This window comes from Apodemus sylvaticus, chromosome 1 (assembly GCF_947179515.1).
Source record: "Apodemus sylvaticus chromosome 1, mApoSyl1.1, whole genome shotgun sequence".
Taxonomy (NCBI): domain Eukaryota; kingdom Metazoa; phylum Chordata; class Mammalia; order Rodentia; family Muridae; genus Apodemus; species Apodemus sylvaticus.
In genome coordinates, this window is record NC_067472.1 from 23,770,047 (window position 1) to 23,788,364 (window position 18,318).

At 45.7% G+C, this 18,318-nt stretch overlaps 1 protein-coding gene across 5 annotated transcripts in view; it reads left to right on the forward strand.

Annotated features, from left to right (window-relative positions):
- Window positions 1-1,327: 1,327 nt before the first annotated feature.
- Window positions 1,328-18,318, forward strand: part of Myof (myoferlin) — a 152,177-nt gene continuing 135,186 nt past the window's right edge. For all 5 annotated transcript variants that reach the window (XM_052186522.1, XM_052186543.1, XM_052186565.1 and 2 more), the window contains exon 1: window positions 1,328-1,554. In XM_052186522.1, the coding sequence (XP_052042482.1) occupies window positions 1,467-1,554 (88 nt within the window). In that variant the 5' untranslated portion in view covers window positions 1,328-1,466. The remainder of the gene's footprint in view (window positions 1,555-18,318) is intronic.

The following is an 18,318-nucleotide window of genomic DNA, read 5'->3' on the forward strand; positions in this document are numbered from 1 at the left end:
CATATGGACTTGTCAAAGAATTAACTTAGTAAGGAAAATCAGGGCGGTTATCATGGTGGACAAAAATGTCGGTCACGTGCAGAGTATACCCTGGGCCTTGTGAAGTGTGACATCCTCTGTCTTGATGTGGAGGGTTGTTAACATTTATGATCTGTGTACTTTTAGAGAAACAACGTGTTTCACAGCAAAAAAGGAGGAAATCAGACACATTTACCAAAAATAACGCTTTCTGAATTCCACCAGACTCTGTGTACACTAAACACAATTCTGTACATAACTCCTTACTTTGACTAGGGATTTGAGAAACTTCCTGAGATAGAGTGTAGTCTGACTGTCCTGCACACCTGAACTCTCTGCTTCCAGTTGGTTGTATCTCAGAAACAAAAAATTCTTTGTTACCGCAGCCTGATTTGACCATCCTGAAGCACAATAATCTGAATTACCTACCGGCTTGCATTAACAATAAGACTATAAACATCACGAAATTGTAGCAAGATGCACGTTGATTTTCCTCATGCTTCCTGCCGGGCCCCATAGGACTTGCATCTTACAGCACATTTTATAGATAGCTTTACAAATAAGGACACGGATGGAGAGAGTGGCTAAGAAATCAGGTGATGTCTGTAGTTCAAAGTGGTAAAGGACTCCTCATGTGCTGTAACCATCAGGCTGCAGGACCTTACTTCGTTCTCTTTAAGCAGACAGTGCATATTCAAGAATAGTGGGCAGCCCCTTCCCCATTTCTGTTGAAGATTGTTAGCTCTCTGTGGCCCAGAGAAATCATGGTCCTGTGGCAAATCCGTTGAGAAAGCTAAGAATCCAGGATAGTGAATCCAACCCGTTTCTTCCAGTACCTGGACATTAACTATTCCTGTAATATACAGTAGGGGACGCCTCTTGGCAGCTTTTTAAAAAGTCTTTGGTGTTGCTGAGGGGGCGTGTCCAACAGCAGGAGAGGAAACGGCAAAAGTAAAAAATTAAAACCCGACTAAATAGTTTTAAAACTCCTCGAGACTCGGTAACACAGTGCAAGTGGTGGTAGAAAACCAACGAACTAGGTTTCACCAGTTACTGCTAAAAGGCAACATTTTCTCTGTGGCTTTCCTGAACTGCTTGCAGTTCGTCCCAAATCCACCGCCGTTTCATTGGCTGAGCAAAACTTTTCATCGAGGAGTCCTTTTTTCAGGTCCACACTTTTCTGAATTCATAAGCCGCGCCTGCGGGCTTGCGTGGACTCTGGGAGCGTGGATATCAGTTTACACTTAGGCTTCAGCAAATAATCCTCCAGAGGCCCACCCCCTCCCCTGCACAACCTCCCACCCCCACCCCAGCCGGAGAAGCCCTCCTCCTGCCCGAAGAAGCCCTCCCCCAGCTGGGAGACATCCTCCTCCTCCCAGGGCGGAGGGCCCAGCGCCAGCACCGCGTCTTCCCCGCCGCTTGGCTGCAACTTGATTTCTCCAAGAGCCATGCTTCGAGTGATTGTGGAATCTGCCACTAACATCCCTAAAACGAAATTTGGGAAACCGGATCCTATCGTTTCTGTCATTTTTAAGGGTAAGACGACGACGTTTTCTTCTCTTTCTGAAGTCTTCTTTGGAAGGGAAGACGTTCGAATCTCTTTCAAGTCAGCTCTTGGCATCTGGTGAAGCCAAGCTTCTCTCGGTTCCCCTCAGAGTCCCAGGTTTACCTGGGCAGGTCACTGTCGATCACTACTGAGGGAATTTAACTTTCCCTGGAGCTTGGAAAGAATCACTGACTGGCCTGACATTTCTGTACACTCTCAGGGAACCTCTGATTGCTACTCTCTCGATTACAAGTGTGAAGGTTTTTGTTGGTTCAAAGTTAGTGTCCATAGATGCGGGTGCGGTTTGAAACTTTCTCTCGCTGTGAGAAGTGAGTAACGGAGGAAGATGAGCAATTCATTAATTGCTGGAGGCACCATTATACTATTAACCAGTTCGATGCCGCTTTTACCATCATTTTGGGTTTCGTGTAGGGTATGAAGAAGGTAGTCTCTCTAGTGTTCTGAAACTCCAGGAGTTGGGGTGGTTGGATATGTTTCAACTTTGGGATTGCCCACAGCCAAGGAACTCAGAAGCATGTCTGCAGCTTTGGGAGTCTGGCTCTACAGGACTGGATAACCTTGGGCAAATGACGTCATCATTCCTCTATGTCTCTGCGTTCCTCTGCAAAACAAGGGGGAAGGTTTAGACTGGCTGGCCTTTAAAAGGCCCCTTGGAATTCCAAACAGATATCTATGACACTAGCTGTGATTGCAGTGGAAGGGAGCGGCAGAGGAGAACCGGCTGCTCTGTTAGCATAGGATGCCCTCCTCCACCCTAGTAGGGAATGTGGCCAGGGCTTGGGTTGGAGGGCGGGCATAAACGTGGGCATGGGGGCTTCATCTCTTTTCCTTTTGGCCGCGGTCGATCATGGCAAGATTGGCGGCTCACTTTGTGGGGGCACCAGCTGAACTGGAGCATTTGACAGGCAGGCATTTCCTTACCACACCTTGGCACATTTCCTGCCAACCCCAGGAATTTGACTACTTCTCCCTCGCAAGTACTGTGTGATTCACTCCTTTCTCTACTCTTGTGTCCATTTCTGACAAATCTCTATTTCTGTTCTCAAATCTTTTCTTCCGAGGGTGAGAGAAAGAAAAGGAAAGACATGAAACTCAAAGCTGCTACAGGGCTGTTCAGTTAGAAAGAGAAAAAGGGAGAGAGGGAGGGAGGAAGGGAGGGAGGGAGGAAGGGAGGGAAGGAGGGGAGGAGGGAGAACGGAGGAAGGGAAGGAGAAAGGGGAGGAAGAGGGAGAGAGGGGGAGAGAGGGAGATGGGAAGAAGGGTGGGAGAGAGGGAAGGAAGGAGGGAGGGAGAGGGGAAGGAGAGTGGGAGGGAGGGAGGGAGGAAGAGAGGAGGAGAGACAGAGAGAGGAAGGAGGGAGGGAGGGAGGGGGGCAGGAAGAGGAAAAGAAGCGACCTAGAAAACAAAATTAAAATTCTTACTGGACACTATGGTTTATAGTTCTGACTCTAAATTATGAGGAGTCATATTAAAGTTATTTGCATGTGGTAATAAAAAAGAATCTAACTTAAAGCAGTTTCACAATACTGACATAACATGAAGAATTTGCACCTTTCATCATTGGCATGTAAAAAAGGTGCTAGGACTGAGAAGTCACTGTTTAGGGAAAATCATACAGATTAAGAAATAATCTGGAATTAGCAGTATTAAAATCTAATTTATTATCCAGGAAGAATATGCAATAGTTGAAGCTTTTAAGTGACTGACAATATGTCAGTGAATGAAAACGCTCCATTGAAAGGGAGAAACCAGGTAAATTGGCAAATGCGGTCTAGCCAAACAATTACAGTTCTGGTTCCCTTTGGTTGTACAGATGGAGTGGTAAAGTTTTTCATTCATTTATTCATGCATTCGTAGAACTCAGTGTGGGAACATTTGAACTCTAGGCGATCATTTCTTATTAGTGGGAGTCGCCTCTTTTTGCAGACCCGGGGATCAAACCTAGGGCACACTCTACCTGGAGCACACTTCACCACTGACCCATCTCTGTCCTGCACATCTGGACAGTAGCCAGCATTACCTCAATAACCTATAACCTTGGGTATCTCAGCTCTAACCTTGCGGGTCTCAGCTCCCTTAGCCGTGGCAGGGAGCAGGCTGCTGGCTTTCTAGCTTTAAGTTGCTTCAGCTTTCTAGTGCCAGACTTTAATCATTTGTGAGGTCTGAAAGCCATAGTCTTAGCAGGTACAGGACAAGCAATCATTTCTTTTCCTGCCTTCCTCTTTTGCTACCAGCAGTCAGAAAACCCTGGAGACAGCAAATCTTCCAGTGCCCAGTTTTGAGCACTATGTAAAATTAAGCGGATTAAGTCCTGATAAAAACCAATGATCTCATATCGTGGCATCAGTGTTCACAAATGAGCAAGGGTGGGAAACATCTCGGCCTCCCTCCTGTGATGACGGGAAGCATGGCCGATTGTAGGGGGTACATGGGGGTGATGATGCTCGCACGGATTCCGTGAGGCTCCGTCTGCCCATCAGCTTTCCATCTCTGTGACAAGGATGGAGATAATCACCCAGAACAGAGAACATGGCTTTCGGCTCAGAGCTTTGGAGGTCCAGTCCATAAATGAGCAGATCTATTGCTTTTTAGCCTTGAGGGGAGGGGAAGAAGGGTGAGGGACACCTTCTGGTAGGGCTGTGTGGTAAGGCAGTCCTGTTCACATCATGGGAAGAGAAAGAGGGAAAGGAAGTACCAGACAAAGGCACACCCTAATGACCTAACTCCTCCTCCAAGTCCCCAGCTCTTAAATGTCCCACAGCCTATCCACTGTAGGCTGGAAACCACACCTTTCACTGCTGGGGCTTTGAGGGCCACCTCTCTGACTCCCAGCAGAGACCCTGCTAGCCTATAACTACACTGCATCTGGGAGCAGACATACTAGTCACCAAGTGACTTGGAGCTGCCCTCTGACCTTTGTATAGCCTTCACCTTCCGCTGGCTGTGGAGTTGTTGCTGCGGTCCTCAAGTGAACCAGAAAGGCTGGCTGTGCTTCTTTTGCTGCTAGGAAGGTGTGCAGGAGTGGATTGTGAAGGCAGCAGAGCTTACGTGTTTTTCTCCTACTTGGGTTCCACGAACCAGTTCTAAAATTTAAGCCAGCCTGCCTGAGAGCTACAGATCCCGAGCTCCTTGTAGGCAGCCAGAGTGTGGAGCTGGGTCCAGCAGGAATTAGATCATACAGGTCTCTGAGACATCTCAACTCCAGACATAACCATTTAGAGAATTTACCTGAAGGACGGCGAGAGGCCGGATGGTAAACACTCTTGCTAGCAAGCTGGGTAGCCTGCATTCAGTCCTTGGAACCCACATGGGGAGAGGGAACATGCTCCTGCAACTTGTCCCCTAACCACCCCCAACATACTCACACACATATGAATACACACATCCACACAGAGAGACACAAATAGGAACAGTAAAAAAAGAAAAAATTTAAATTTCACTTAATTTTCATTAATATCATATCTTAATTCTTTGAATGACAGCAAGATAAAGTAAACCAAAGCTCACCATTGAAGGGATTAAACAACTAAAAAGTGACACCTCTTACTCCAGCCCTTCCTGCTGTTTGCAATCTTCCTGAGAACCACTGGTCTAATCCATTTAATTTGAGGCAGGGACTCATGTAGCCAAGGGTGATCATCAAGTCCAGAGCTATCAGAGGATGAGTTTGAACTTCTGATCCTCCTCGTTCTCCATATCCCGAGTGCTGGGCCTGCCATCACACCTGGTGTGTTCGCCTGAACAATTAGGTTTAAATCTCTTACAGCCTCTTGCTGTAGACAGACAATTGCTCCAGTCTTGAGAGCTGTGAGTTTCTGAAGGGCTGGTGCCCTGGGGATTTTTTGGTTTGTTTGTTGGCCTATATAGCCTTTTAAAAGCCGTTTTGCTAACTGGATATTACCATATACTTCCCTTTTCCCCTCCAATTCATTCCTGGCTTCTGAGTGAAAGAAGTCTCTTGAAAAGATTAGTGGAGAGAAACTGTTCTGTATTCTCATACTCCGGTGTGTGTTAACAGTGTGGTAGTGCTTTATTCACAAGACCCTCCCTCTCCAGGGAAACATGGCAGCCCCAACAGCAGGTTTCCTACCCTGTCCTTGTGATGGGCTCATTTTACACCCACGCTTCCTGTCTTCTTGCCACTTGCAGATCTTTTCCTTGTGGGATGCCTGCTGCTACTGTCTAGATGACCACTGGAGAACTGTTGGGTTAGCATGGGTTTCTGCACTATTCTCATTTCTCTAGAACATGTTTTATTTACTGTGTAAGCCTAGACATTTTGGGTGCCTCTTCCAATTAGTACATCCAATTTTGAAGTCTTTTTGTTGTTTTGTTTTATTTATGTGTTTGGTTGGCTTGTGTGTTTGTGGGGTGGGGTCAGGACAACTTGTGGGTAGCATTTCCCTCCTCCGACATGTGGATCTTAGGCTTGGTGGTGAAAGGCCTTCACCCTCTGAACCGTCTCACTGGTTCCACTTGCCTTTTTCTTAGCAGGAGCCACATTATTATTTGAAATTGCTGCTTGAAACAGTACTTTTTAAAAAACTGCAAATAAAAAACATCACATACCCAAGGTAACCAGATGGGCAGTTTATGAAGCTCCATAAACTTCACTGTTAAATGATACAACACCTAGTCAAATAGTTCCATAGTAATAATATAAATAAATAACAATAATGATGATCAAATAAATCACAAGTCATTATTACCTAAAATTAATTTATTACTTGATTTTATTTTCATTTGGGGGTATTAATAAAGTATGTGTGTGTGTATTTGTGATTTTCACCTCTAATTTTCTATTTTTGTTTGTAAGTATTATTTATTTTTAAGTGGAATAGTAATGGTTTATTACCATTAAGGAGGTCAAGAGGTACCATTAAGGAGGGAGGGGCAGTGCAGCTGCACCCTAACCCTAGCCCTAGCCCTAGCCCTCACCCTCACCCTCACCCTCACCCTCACCCTCACCCTCACCCTAACCCTAACCCTAACCCTAACCCTAACCCTAACCCTAACCCTAACATGTCTGTCCTCCCAGAGCTCAGGAAGTAGAATTAGGAAGATTGCAAGTTTGAGTTGAATTCAAAACCATCTTAGGGAACATAGTAAGTGTGTGTGTATGTATGTGTGTGTGTGTGTAAAATGATCAGATCAAGGCAATTTGGCGTAATTACCACCTCAAGATTTTGTATTTCCTTGTGTGAGAAACATTCAAAATCCTGAGGAATTTCTTTCCTTCCTGCCTTCCTTCCTTCCTTCCTTCCTTCCTTCCTTCCTTCCTTCCTTTTTCCTTTTTCGTTTTGTGTGTATGTATCTGTTTGTGTGTGGTGTATATATGTTTGTATAGTGTCCATGCCTGTGGTGCGTATATGGAGTCTAAGATCAGCCTTGAATGACACTTCTCATCTTCCATCTTGTTGGAAGCATGTCTCTTATTTGTAGGTGGCCCACAAGTTTCTGGGGATTCTCTTGTCTCTTCTGTAAAAGAGTTGGAATGATAGGATCACGCTGTGCTCCGCTTTCTGTAGGCTTTGGAGATTTGAACCCAGGTCCTTGCCCTTGTTTAGCAAACACTTTACCCACTGAGCCAACCCCTGCACTGTCCAGAGATAAATTTTAAAAGAATCTTTTAGAGAAACTTTAAGAAGCTGTGAGATTTTGCTGAGAATGGTGAAAGCTCTCACAGGACCCATTCATTCACTGTAGTCTCTGGAGGTGAGCTGCCCATATAGAACCTTGCTCTACCTAGGATATGTTGTAGAGTCTAGAAGATTCTTCACAGATAATGATGGTCATGGAACTTGGGCACTTCAATGGAACCATGGTCTTGTATTAGCAAATACTCCGGAAAGCAAAACTGTTTAATCTACTGAGTCACTCTCCTCACTTCCGGGAGAAAAGGGCTTGGAGATCAACTGTTGAAGGTTGGTGGCCCCACCCTGACGGAGCATGGGGACTGTACATTTCCCAAAGGCACATTCTTTGGCTCTCAGTCATCTACAAAACCACAGTTGCTTTTAGAGATTAATTAGCGCGTCCTGTTTTTTCCTTCCCTCCTCCACGACCTTGCTTAGCAGTTTGCTGTCAGCCAGGGCATTGGCTCTTGCCTGGTTTCTTTTCTGATCGCTGGTTTCTCTCTGCCCCTAAGACCTGTCCAAGTGGCATGTCTAGGCCTTCTCCAACACCTGATACATGGATAGACTTTCAGTGTTGGACACTGAAAGAGATGGCAGGAGGTTGGAGACATCTTGGACTAATGAAGCCTCTGCTTGTAAATCCTGAAAGAGGCCACAGCAATTGGCCCATCTTCTGTTGTTCGGGAAGAATTACACTTAAAATTCTTTCAAGTGCCCTGTGGGTGGATCTACTGCTCCACACATTCCTGATACTGAACTGACCACAACCGGTTTGAGACCCTGTTATCCAGATACATTGATAGGTCTGCATTCTTACACCTGAAAAGAACTACAAGAAGCTGCTGCCCTTCATGGTGAAGATTAATATGGGAAACATGTACTGGTCTAGAGCACAGACAGTGCCCAGAACACTGTGGCTCGACAACAGTTTCCTTACTCACAGCTACCTTCTGTGAACAACAGCTGCTCTGAGCACAGTTCTCATTCAAAAAAAAAAAAAATAAATAAACCAGCTATGGGACATCTGTCACCTTAAGCCTTTATCAACTGACTTCTAATTGGCCATTGCAGAGCAAAGGCTGGGCTGTAGAGCCAGCCACACCTGAGGAATTCTAATTGCCATTTCTTGTTTCCTAATTGCTTATAAGCAAATAAAATCTTCAGTTTCAGTGTTTTAAATAATACACGGTGTTGGTTGGTTTCTTTCAACCTGACACAAACTAGAGTCACCTGGGAAGAAGGAACCTCAATTGAGGAGTTACCCGAATGAGATTGGCAGGCAAGGCTGTGGGGGCATCTTCTTGATTAATGATTGATATGGGAGGGCCTAGTCCACTGTGGGTGGTGCCATCCCAGGGCAGATGGTCCTGAGTTGTATTAGAAAGCAAGCCAAGCACGAATGGCGAGCCAATCAGTAATTAGTGTTCCGTCATGGTCTCTGCTTCAGTTCTCATCTCCAGGTTGCAGCCTTGGCTTCTCTTTATGATCATTTGTGAGCAGAGCATGCAAGACAAATGCAGTTTTTCCTCTCCTAAGGTGTTTTTGGTCATGGTGTTTTATCACAGCAACAGAAACACAAAATAGGATGACCTGTCCTACTTTGCAGGGTGACTGGTGGATCAGGTGGAAATGCAAAAGGCCTTGTACATAGGAATTCTAAATTTACTCTCCTGTTTGATACGTTGATTTTACCGAGTCATACAGGACACCAGTGTCAGGAGCCATGGCGAAAAACACACTGAACATGTGCTGTTCTTCTAGGCCTCGGACACTAGAACGAGATACATGAGATACAAACTAGTATCTTGTTGGAAGCATGGGGAAAGTTGCAATTTATGAATAAAAAGAGGTCATATTTGGTGGCATATGCCTGTAATCCCAGACCTGAAAACAGATGCAAGAGTATGACTACAAGTTCAAGGCCAGCCTGGTCTACGTAGCTAGTTCGAGACCAGGCATATACAGGAAGACCTTGTCTCAAAAATTGAAGCAAGCAAGCCAAAAGAGTAAATAGAAGAATAGAAAGCTTTGAGAGGAAGGTGTTGATATTTAATTTGGTCTTAAATGATACATGAAGACATAATTAGGAGTAAGTAGCTGGACTTGGTTTACATTCAGGTCATCTTAACACCTGGGAGGCTGACACAGGAGGATCACAAGTTTAAGGCCTGACTGGGCTGCATAGTGAGATCCTGTGAAAGGAAAAAGGAAGGGAATGATGGAGGGAGGAAAGAAAGGAGGGATGGAGAGAGGAAGGGAAAGGAGGGATGGAGGGAGAAGACATTCCAGGCATTGAAACAATCACAAAGGGGCTGGAGAGATGGCTCAGTGGTTAAGAGCACTGACTGCTCTTCCAGAGGTCCTGAGTTCAATTCCCAGCAACCACATGGTGGCTCACAACCATCTGTAATGGGAGCTGATGCCCTCTTTTGGTGTGTCTGAAGACAGCTACAATGTACTCACATACATAAAATAAATAAATATTTTTAAAAAATCACAAAGGACAGTGGAATTTTGAATTTATGTGGTGAGATTAACAAGGGTAGTCCGGTTAGGGAATTGTGATTCACTGGTAACTACTGGGAGCCTCTCTGGGAATGGCATCAACAGGAAGTCTGGGAGATTACTTAGGTTTATGGATTGAGTCGATTGTTCCCCAGGACAGCAGCAGCTCCTTCAGGGCCACCTTTAGAAGGGAGGAACTAAAGAAAGATAAGAAGGAAGCAGCCTGACTGAGCCAAATTAGTGAGAAAACCACACCTAGCAGGTAATGGGACCATCCTTCTTGCCCTTCTTGCTCTTCAGTGTGAAATGGACCTCCAGACTTCCCTGTGACCCCCCCCCTCGGAGTGTTTACCCTGTGGGTGAGCACAGGCTGGGTGCAGTGGCTCTGAAAGAGGCCATCGTGAGAAAGGCAGTCGGAGACAACAGTTTAGAATGTGAAAGTGATGTTTGAAAGCAAACATAGCCGGCCTCCCAGTGGTCGAATGAGGAGCTGAGATGTGGGTCTCCTTCACTCCTCTCTTTGCATTCCTGTCCAACCTGGAAGGGTGAGGTGCCACGGCCAAGAGTCATTCTGCCAGGGGCTGAAGCTCATTCAAGCTTGTGCAAGGGAGGTTTCTAAAGCTCCTGGGAGATCTTACAGAATATAGATTATGGGCTCCATGGGGGCCAGACTTTGTCAGGCAAGGACCATTTGCACCAGTGTGTTCTCCCTCGCTCCCTCCCTCCCTTCCTTCCTTCCTCCCTCCTTCCTTCCCTCTCTTGCTCTTTCCTTCTCTTCCTCCATCCCTCCTCTTTATACCCAAGTCAGCTCTCAAGAGAGTGACTCCAGTTGCCTTAGTTGTGTGAGATTGGTTCATCCCAATCGGCTGTGGCCCAAAAGTATAGCAGGACACACAAAACAGGTATACCAGATGTATCCACTGCAGTGTGAGACCTGAAAACCCAGAAGTTGAACCACTTGGCTCATTTCCTTTCAACTCAGCAAATTTAGACCTGTTTTCAGTCAACTACTTGACTCACCCCCTATATAAAGTGTCCCTTCTTTCTATGATCAATACAATATGTAGTAAAGGATGGTCTTTGGACTAGGGAGGTGAAGTTTTGCCCCTGGTTTTATTACTAGGTGAAAAAATATATCTAGCCTTCATTTCCTCATCTATGAAAGGTTGGGAGTGATGTGTACCTCCTAAGGTATTATAAGGAGCAATAGTAGTGAATCTAAAGTACTTTCAAGTGATCATACCCTCCCTCTCTTGTGACCTCTCCTCCTCCCATCTCTGGAGGACACTTCTCAGGGGCAGCCCAGGTTTAGAATAAGTGGAATGCCCTTTAGCTATGACTGTGCCAGAATCAAGCAGAGCCTATGTCTGATTTATTGGTGAGAGTGTGCCAGGGCATCTCTTAGGTACAAGATTAAGTTCTTTGTTTTTCATTGTGGTGAAAGACATAACATTTGTAGATCTCAACATTTTAAAAGTACATAGTTCTCTTATTAAATATTCACAGTGGTGCTCTTACCTTCAAGCTATAGTAAATACTGGCGCTGTAAACACTAGTGTGAAAACAGGGGCCTAGGTGCACTACTTTGGGTATGAACTCAAAGTTGGAATCCTGGATTCCTGGATCACGCTTCTATTTCGTTTCTAATTTACATCCTCTACAGTGACCACTCAACCCACAATACCAGCAATACACGAAACATCCAGTTAGTTTCTCAGCATCCTTGATGACACCTTTTCTGCTTTTTGATGATAGCTGTCTTAATGAATGGACCGTGTAGGGTCACCCATTGGAGTGAACTTTCAGCTCCTTTGCTTCATTAGCACAATGACAATGGCTGCAATGTAATCAACTCCTGAGGAGGCGTGGCCAGAATTGTAGTGGGAGCCAAAGCAGAGGGAAGGCTGGCAAGGCTCCTGAGGAACAGCCTTGGTCCCATGCGATGGTAGGTCTTTTTGCTCTGGGCTCCTCTGCTAGTGCTGAATCCAAAACTCACCCTACATCAGATTATCCTGAAATCCGGTCTTAAATGTCTTTCTTCATGGTATGTTCTCCCTGCCAGCACCTACTGACACGCACATTCCACGCTTGCTGGCTTGTTGGCTTTTGTCTGCCCTCTACCCTTGACAGTACATTTTGAGGACATAGGGCCTGGCTCTCTTTCTCTAGTAAATAGTTTTTGAATTAGTGATTCTGTCTCTCATTTATCTCCCAGGGAGGAACAGGATCCCAAGGACAGAATGGGACAAAGCCTCTGTCCCCACAACTACAAACCTGGTTTTGAGTGTTAGGGCTTTAGAGGTTTTGCAGGCTCATTGGGATCCACAAAGAGGTATCTCAAAGAAAAACTAAAAGGCAGCTGCCCCAGACCACAGCTGACCTGGATCAAGAGCTTTTTTTTTTTTTGTTTTGTTTTTTGTTTTTTGTTTTTTTTCGAGACAGGGTTTCTCTGTATAGCCCTGGCTGTCCTGTAATTCACTCTGTAGACCAGGTTGGCCTTGAACTCAGAAGATCTAGAGCTTTTATTTGTTTTATTTTGAAACATGCTTTTCCTGGCTTGGAACTCGGTATACCATAGACCGGGCTGGCCTTGAACTCACAGTGACTGCTTATTCCTGCCTGCTGAGTGCTGGAATTAAAGGTGACTGCCACCATGCCTGGATCTAGAGAGTTGATTTTCAGAATCACAAGAATCTCTCCAAGCCTCAGTTTCCCCAGCTAGTCTAAGCTCTTTTTATAACAATAAATCAAGATATGTCTAAGGTGTCTGGAGTTAAAAGAATGTTAATCTTCACCCACCTCTTGAAGTCTGGCTTTCTTTCCCCATGGCCAAGTGAAAAGCCAGTGAGCTAAGTTGGGGTCTAAAAGAGACAGGAAGTTTTCCAGCCAAGTGGTGGCAAACGGCAGGAGCTGCAAGCGTTCCTTTAGAAGGCTACCCTGAGTCTAGAGAGGGTTTTCACATCGAGTTGAAGTGACCGGTCGGCTAGGGGCTCTCTGAGACTGAAATACCTTCCAGTGAGCATGCATGGGACAGACCTAGGCCCCCTACACATATATAACAGATGTGCGGCTTGGTCTTCATGTGGGACTCCTAACAGCAGGAGCAGGGGCTGTCTCTGATATGTTGCCTGCCTTTGGATTCCTTTCCCCTAACAGGGCTGCCTTGTCTAGCCTCATTAGAAGAAGATGCGCCTAGTCCTACTGCAGCTTGATGTGCCAAGGTGGATTGAGATCTACGGGAGGCCTCCCTTTCTCTGAAAAGAAAGAGAGGAAGGGATGGAAGGAGGAGAGGGGAGACAGGGGACTTGGAGGAGAGGAAGGAGGAGAAGCCTCGATCAGGATATAGAGTAAATAAAGAAATTAATTAATGCAGAGAAATCCGGCTTGCTAAAATCAGAATATCTTACAAATTAAAAAAAATGTCATTTAGGGGGCTGGAGAGACAGCTGAGTGGTTAAGATGTTATGGCTGTTCTACCAGAGGTCCTGAGTTCAATTCTCAGCACCCGCATGACAGCTAACAAGCACCTGTAATGGGATCTGATGCTGTATACATACATACATACATACATACATACATACATACATACATACATACATTTTTTAAAGTCATCTAGCAATCATTTTCTGGTTCATCTATACACTCACTGTCCAATGGAGCTTCCTGTGATGTGGAAATAGTCAAGACCCACCCTGTGTGATAGGAAGCCACTAGCCACATGGGGTTACCAATCACCAAAATGCAGCCACTATGACCAAGGGATTGAAACTAGTTTAAATGTACACATCTGCACACAGAGGGTCCCAGTGGCTGAGAGGCCAGGTCTTCCACTTGCTTATGGTTGCTAGCACCTGCAGATCTGGTGGCCTCATCTGTCAAACGAAAGGTGTAACAGTCACTCCCCCCACACAGCGCAAGTGCGGGCATTCATACCAAGCAGAGGGGGCAGAGGGCACTGAGTGTTGACTGCTGCTGGACCTTCAGGAGGCCTGGACTAGATGCAGCCTGAGGAATCAGCTCATGCCTCCCTCCCGCCCCTTCCTCAGTGCTTACACCGCACACACACACACACACACACACACACACACACACACACACACACACGACCACACAGCCAAATCCTCAGTGTTCTCTTAGGGACATCTTTCACCTTCATGCTCCATGCAGAGGACTCGGGCAGAGGCAAGGCTGGGTTCAATTGCATTCCAGATTGTCTCTGGGCTCTGATGGAGCTCAGCGCCCATGAGGAGACTGCACATAGCTAGACTATGACACCAAGCCGAATGAACACTCTGAGAGCCTCTCTAGAAGGACTGAGTTGTTCAGTACGCTAGCATCATTTGGATCTAGCCGGAAAGCAGGAAGAAGTTTACCAAGAACAAAATAATGCTTGAGAGAGAGAGAGAAAGAGGGAGAGGGAGAGGAAGAGGGAGAGGGAGAGGGAGAGGGAGAGGGAGAGGGAGAGGGAGAGGGAGAGGGAGAGGGAGAGGGAGAGGGAGAGGGAGAGGGAGAGGGAGAGGGAGAGAGAGAGAGAGACGACCTAATCCTAACCCTCCTGGTCGAGCTTTGCCACAAGATAATGCAAGCATTTATGACAGGCTGTGTGACTCAGAGGCGCAGAGGTGAGAGCTTACAGCAAGTCAGTTCCCTGATAATCTAGATCAGGCTATTTTATTAGCAGGAAATAAAGGCCTAACCTATTTGACACAAAGTATTTTTTTAATCTCATATTTAACTGGCAGGGTGAGGCCCCGTTCCGCTTTACCACAGATTTCTGTCTTTTTTACCTACGCCATCTCTTTCCATCCCAGTAGTACTGCATAGAGATTGGGAAAACGGTTCTGCTATCTTTCTTTTCATTAACAATGTGGAGAGTTATGTTTCTGCTTATCCTTCCTCACTGCCTGGGCCCTCCCTGCCTCTGCATCCTTTGGGTGGCTTCTGCCTGGGCTTTACAAACATGATTATTCAGTAACTCTGGGTGAAGGCTGTTAGGTCAGGCATCTTCTAGCTCTTTGGAGAGTGTGGAGGGAGCTAGGCTTGGATCCCGCCCACACCCATGGGGAATCTAAATGCTATGCTCTAAGTGGAGCAGAATTTGATGATTCAAATTCTTGTTGTTTTAAAAGATTTATTTATTTTTTATTTTTATGTGCATTGGTGTGTTGATTGTATGTATGTCTGTGTGAGGGCATCAGATGCCCTGGAACTGGAGTCATAGACAGTTGTAAGCTGCCATGTAGGTGCTGGGAATTGAACCTGGGTCTTTGGGAAAAGCAGTCAATGCTCTTAACCACTGAGTCATCCCTCCAGGCCCAAATCAAATGTTTAAGTTGTCCTCATTTGCAGGTCGTGTTGATGGTGAGACTTTGACAGCTTTTATGGATGGTGTGCTTTATTTTTATTTATTAATTGCATTTTAATTAATTAATTAATTTTAATCACTGAAATATAGAAAGTGTGTGTGTGTGTGTGTGGTTTTTTGAGACAGGACTTCTAGGTATAACTCTGTCTGTTCTGTAGACCAGGCTGGCCTCATACTCACCCAAATCCACCTTTCTCTGACTCTGGAGTCTGGGATTAAAGGTACGATCCACCACCACCTCTTGGCTATAAAGTCTTTCTTTAACCTGTGTGTGTGTGTGTGTGTGTGTGTGTGTGTGTGTGTGTGTGTGTGCTTGTTAATGAGTCTATGCAGGTAGGAATGTTGGCATGAGCATGAGGAGGTCAAGGGAGAACACTGAGCTGAATCTTGAAGCTTTTAGGCTAGGCTAGACTAGAAGCCACCAAGCCTTTCCAGTCTTCCATCTAGGATTACAGACACATGCATCTACAACCCCAATTGCTAGGATTACAGACACATGCGTCTACACCCATTTTCTATTACACGGGTTCTGAAGATCCCAACTCAAGTCCCCATGCCTGCTCAGCGTGTGCTCTTCTTACCCACTGAGCCTTCTCTTCAGCCTAGAAGTGAAGTCTTAACAAATCGAGCTGGAGAAGCTGTCTTGAGTAGCATGGCTTAAGTATCTAAGTGAGAGGCTCATAGCAGGTTCAGGCAGAGGTGGAGTGCTACCACCCCACTCTCCTCCGCTGAGGCCACCATACTGTTGTTCTCTATGCAGAACTGAGTGTTATCCCAGCCATGTCTGCCTGTAGCTGACACTCACCTATCAACAGTCTTTTTGGCACTCATTTCTTCCAAAGAAATACACGTAGGACAGGTGGGCCACGCCACCAGACAGGCAAGGCATAAGAACTGGCAAGGCTGAGTGAGCTCAGACACCAAGAATCTCAGAGATCTGAGAATGGCAGGAGTAGAGATGCTCCTTACCTGTCTGTGTACTTGCTCTCCGACTGATAGCGACGACATCTCACCATGGGCAGTCAGTTACTTAAGGAGCACCCGGAGTCCTTCCCCATGCAAATAGAACATCACTAACATCTCAAACTCAGCCAATGGGAAACGTGTGCCCCCTAAATCCCACCCCACTCCTGGAATAAAGTGTGCAAGTTATATCACCAAGAATCATCTGAGAGTGTCTGTCTTGAGCTATAACACTTGGGGAAGAGTTCTCTCTCCCATTCATCTCTGGATCTTGGACCACCTGGCTGGCCAGATTCATGCCACCTCCCTGTGTGCCTCTGTCGCAGCCACTGTCATTGTTTCCACAGGGACAAGAGACCCAGGGCCTAAGCTGCCTGAACCATACAGGCTGCCCAAACTATCTCACTTCTTTAAGATCTGTAACACTGTAGGCATCCCCAGCCTGAGGGAGCCCCATGGAACCTGTTCATTCCCAGCTCCACTTCCTCCTCCTCAGGTTGGCTTGGTGCAGAGGTGTCTGATTATTTTTTAATTTCCTGGACTTTTTATTATTGTTATTGTTGTTGTTGTTGTTCAATAGTGCCTCTCTAGGCATCCCTGGCTGTCCTAGAACTTACTATGTAGACCATCTTGGCCTCTAACACACAGAGATCACCCTGCCTTCATGTCGAGACATGATGTTTCTGGGATGAAAAGCATGGACCACCTTGGTTCAAACTTTATTGGGAAATTCAACCCTTGGTTCTTACCCTACTAGGTTTAGACTCTGGCCGCTGGTGCCTTTGGTCTGGACACTTCTGACTCCATAGCATTGTCTGAAAGTCTCGATGCTCTTTATATGAGTGGTATGCCTTGGAGAAAGTCGTTTCATGAGCGTGGTCTCATCTGTTGTTCACAGCCCCAGGAGCTGCTTGGGGAACAGTAACATCTGTTTTGTAGATGCCAATGCACACCTCAGTGAGATAGAGAGAGAGCAAAGGCGTGTAAGCAGGAAGAGGCAGAGAGGGTACAGAACCCGGACTTCCCTCTGAGGTCAGAGTCATGACTGTCTTCTCAGCTCAGAGCACAACTCTCTTTGAGCATGGAATCTCACGCTTTAATTCTACCCTCTGATCCTTCCTAAGCTCCACTGACCATGAGCAGCCCCGCTTCCACCCCTGACTCCCTGTCTGTCCTTCCTCGGATCTGTAGCCAACAACCAGCCATCTCATTCAGGACCTAGAGGCCAGAGCCAACTGCACCATAAGGGGGAGGGCTGAGAATGTATTAAAATCCTTGGCAATGATGAAACTCTCCTTAAAGATATAGAGTAATTGTGGGCTGAGAGATATCCTATTGTGGAACACTGGGTCTGAGGCTCCAGGTAAATTTCAGTCAGTCATTTTTCCTCCTGGGAATAACAGGATCTGATGGTCACGATTTCTACTCTGCTTTGCTTTTGTTTTTCTAAGTCCTTTTCTGGGGTTATTGACTTCCTTTTAATACATTGTCCTTGGTAGGGACCGACTGATTCACCAGAGCATTCCTCGTCTTAGGCACAGTTTTACTCTCTCATTGGATCCTTGCTGCTTCCATGTCTGGTGAGCTTTTGAATCCCCATTTTTAAGAAGGCTCTGAGGGCTCCTAAAAATCATGTCCTCAGTTGAATTTGCTGAGGACAGCCTGGATTCACTCTCTAGCAAACTCTGTCTCAGATATACACCAGTCAGAAGTCAGAGTATTCCAAGAACTGAAACAGCTGTATTCAAATTCTACCTTTATTTCTTGCTAGCTGGTGACCTTGGATAAACTGTTTAACTTCCTTGTGCCTTGAAATGAGGGTAATGGAAATAGGTCAACTCCTCTTCTCTTCTCTTCTCTTCTCTTCTCTTCTCTTCTCTTCTCTTCTCTTCTCTTCTCTTCTCTTCTCTTCTCTTCTCTTCTCTCTCTCTCTCTCTCTCTCTCTCTCTCTCTCTCTCTCTTTGTGTGTGTGTGTGTGTGTTTGTAGAGAATTTATTTAGCATTCAGGAGGCCCTGCCTAATTTCCACCTAAAGGCATACATGTAATCCTACAGTGTAGGAGGTTGAGGCAGGATGACCTCAGGTTCATTTTTGGCTATATATCAAGTTTGTAGCCAGCCTGGACATGAGACTCTATCTCAAAAAACTAAAATTAAATTTAAAATTAAAATTAAAAAAAGAATAGGTGACCTCTAGGCATCTCTTACCAGAGTGTCTGCAGATTACAAACCCTATACATGAAGCCTAGTGTTCCTGAAGTTTAG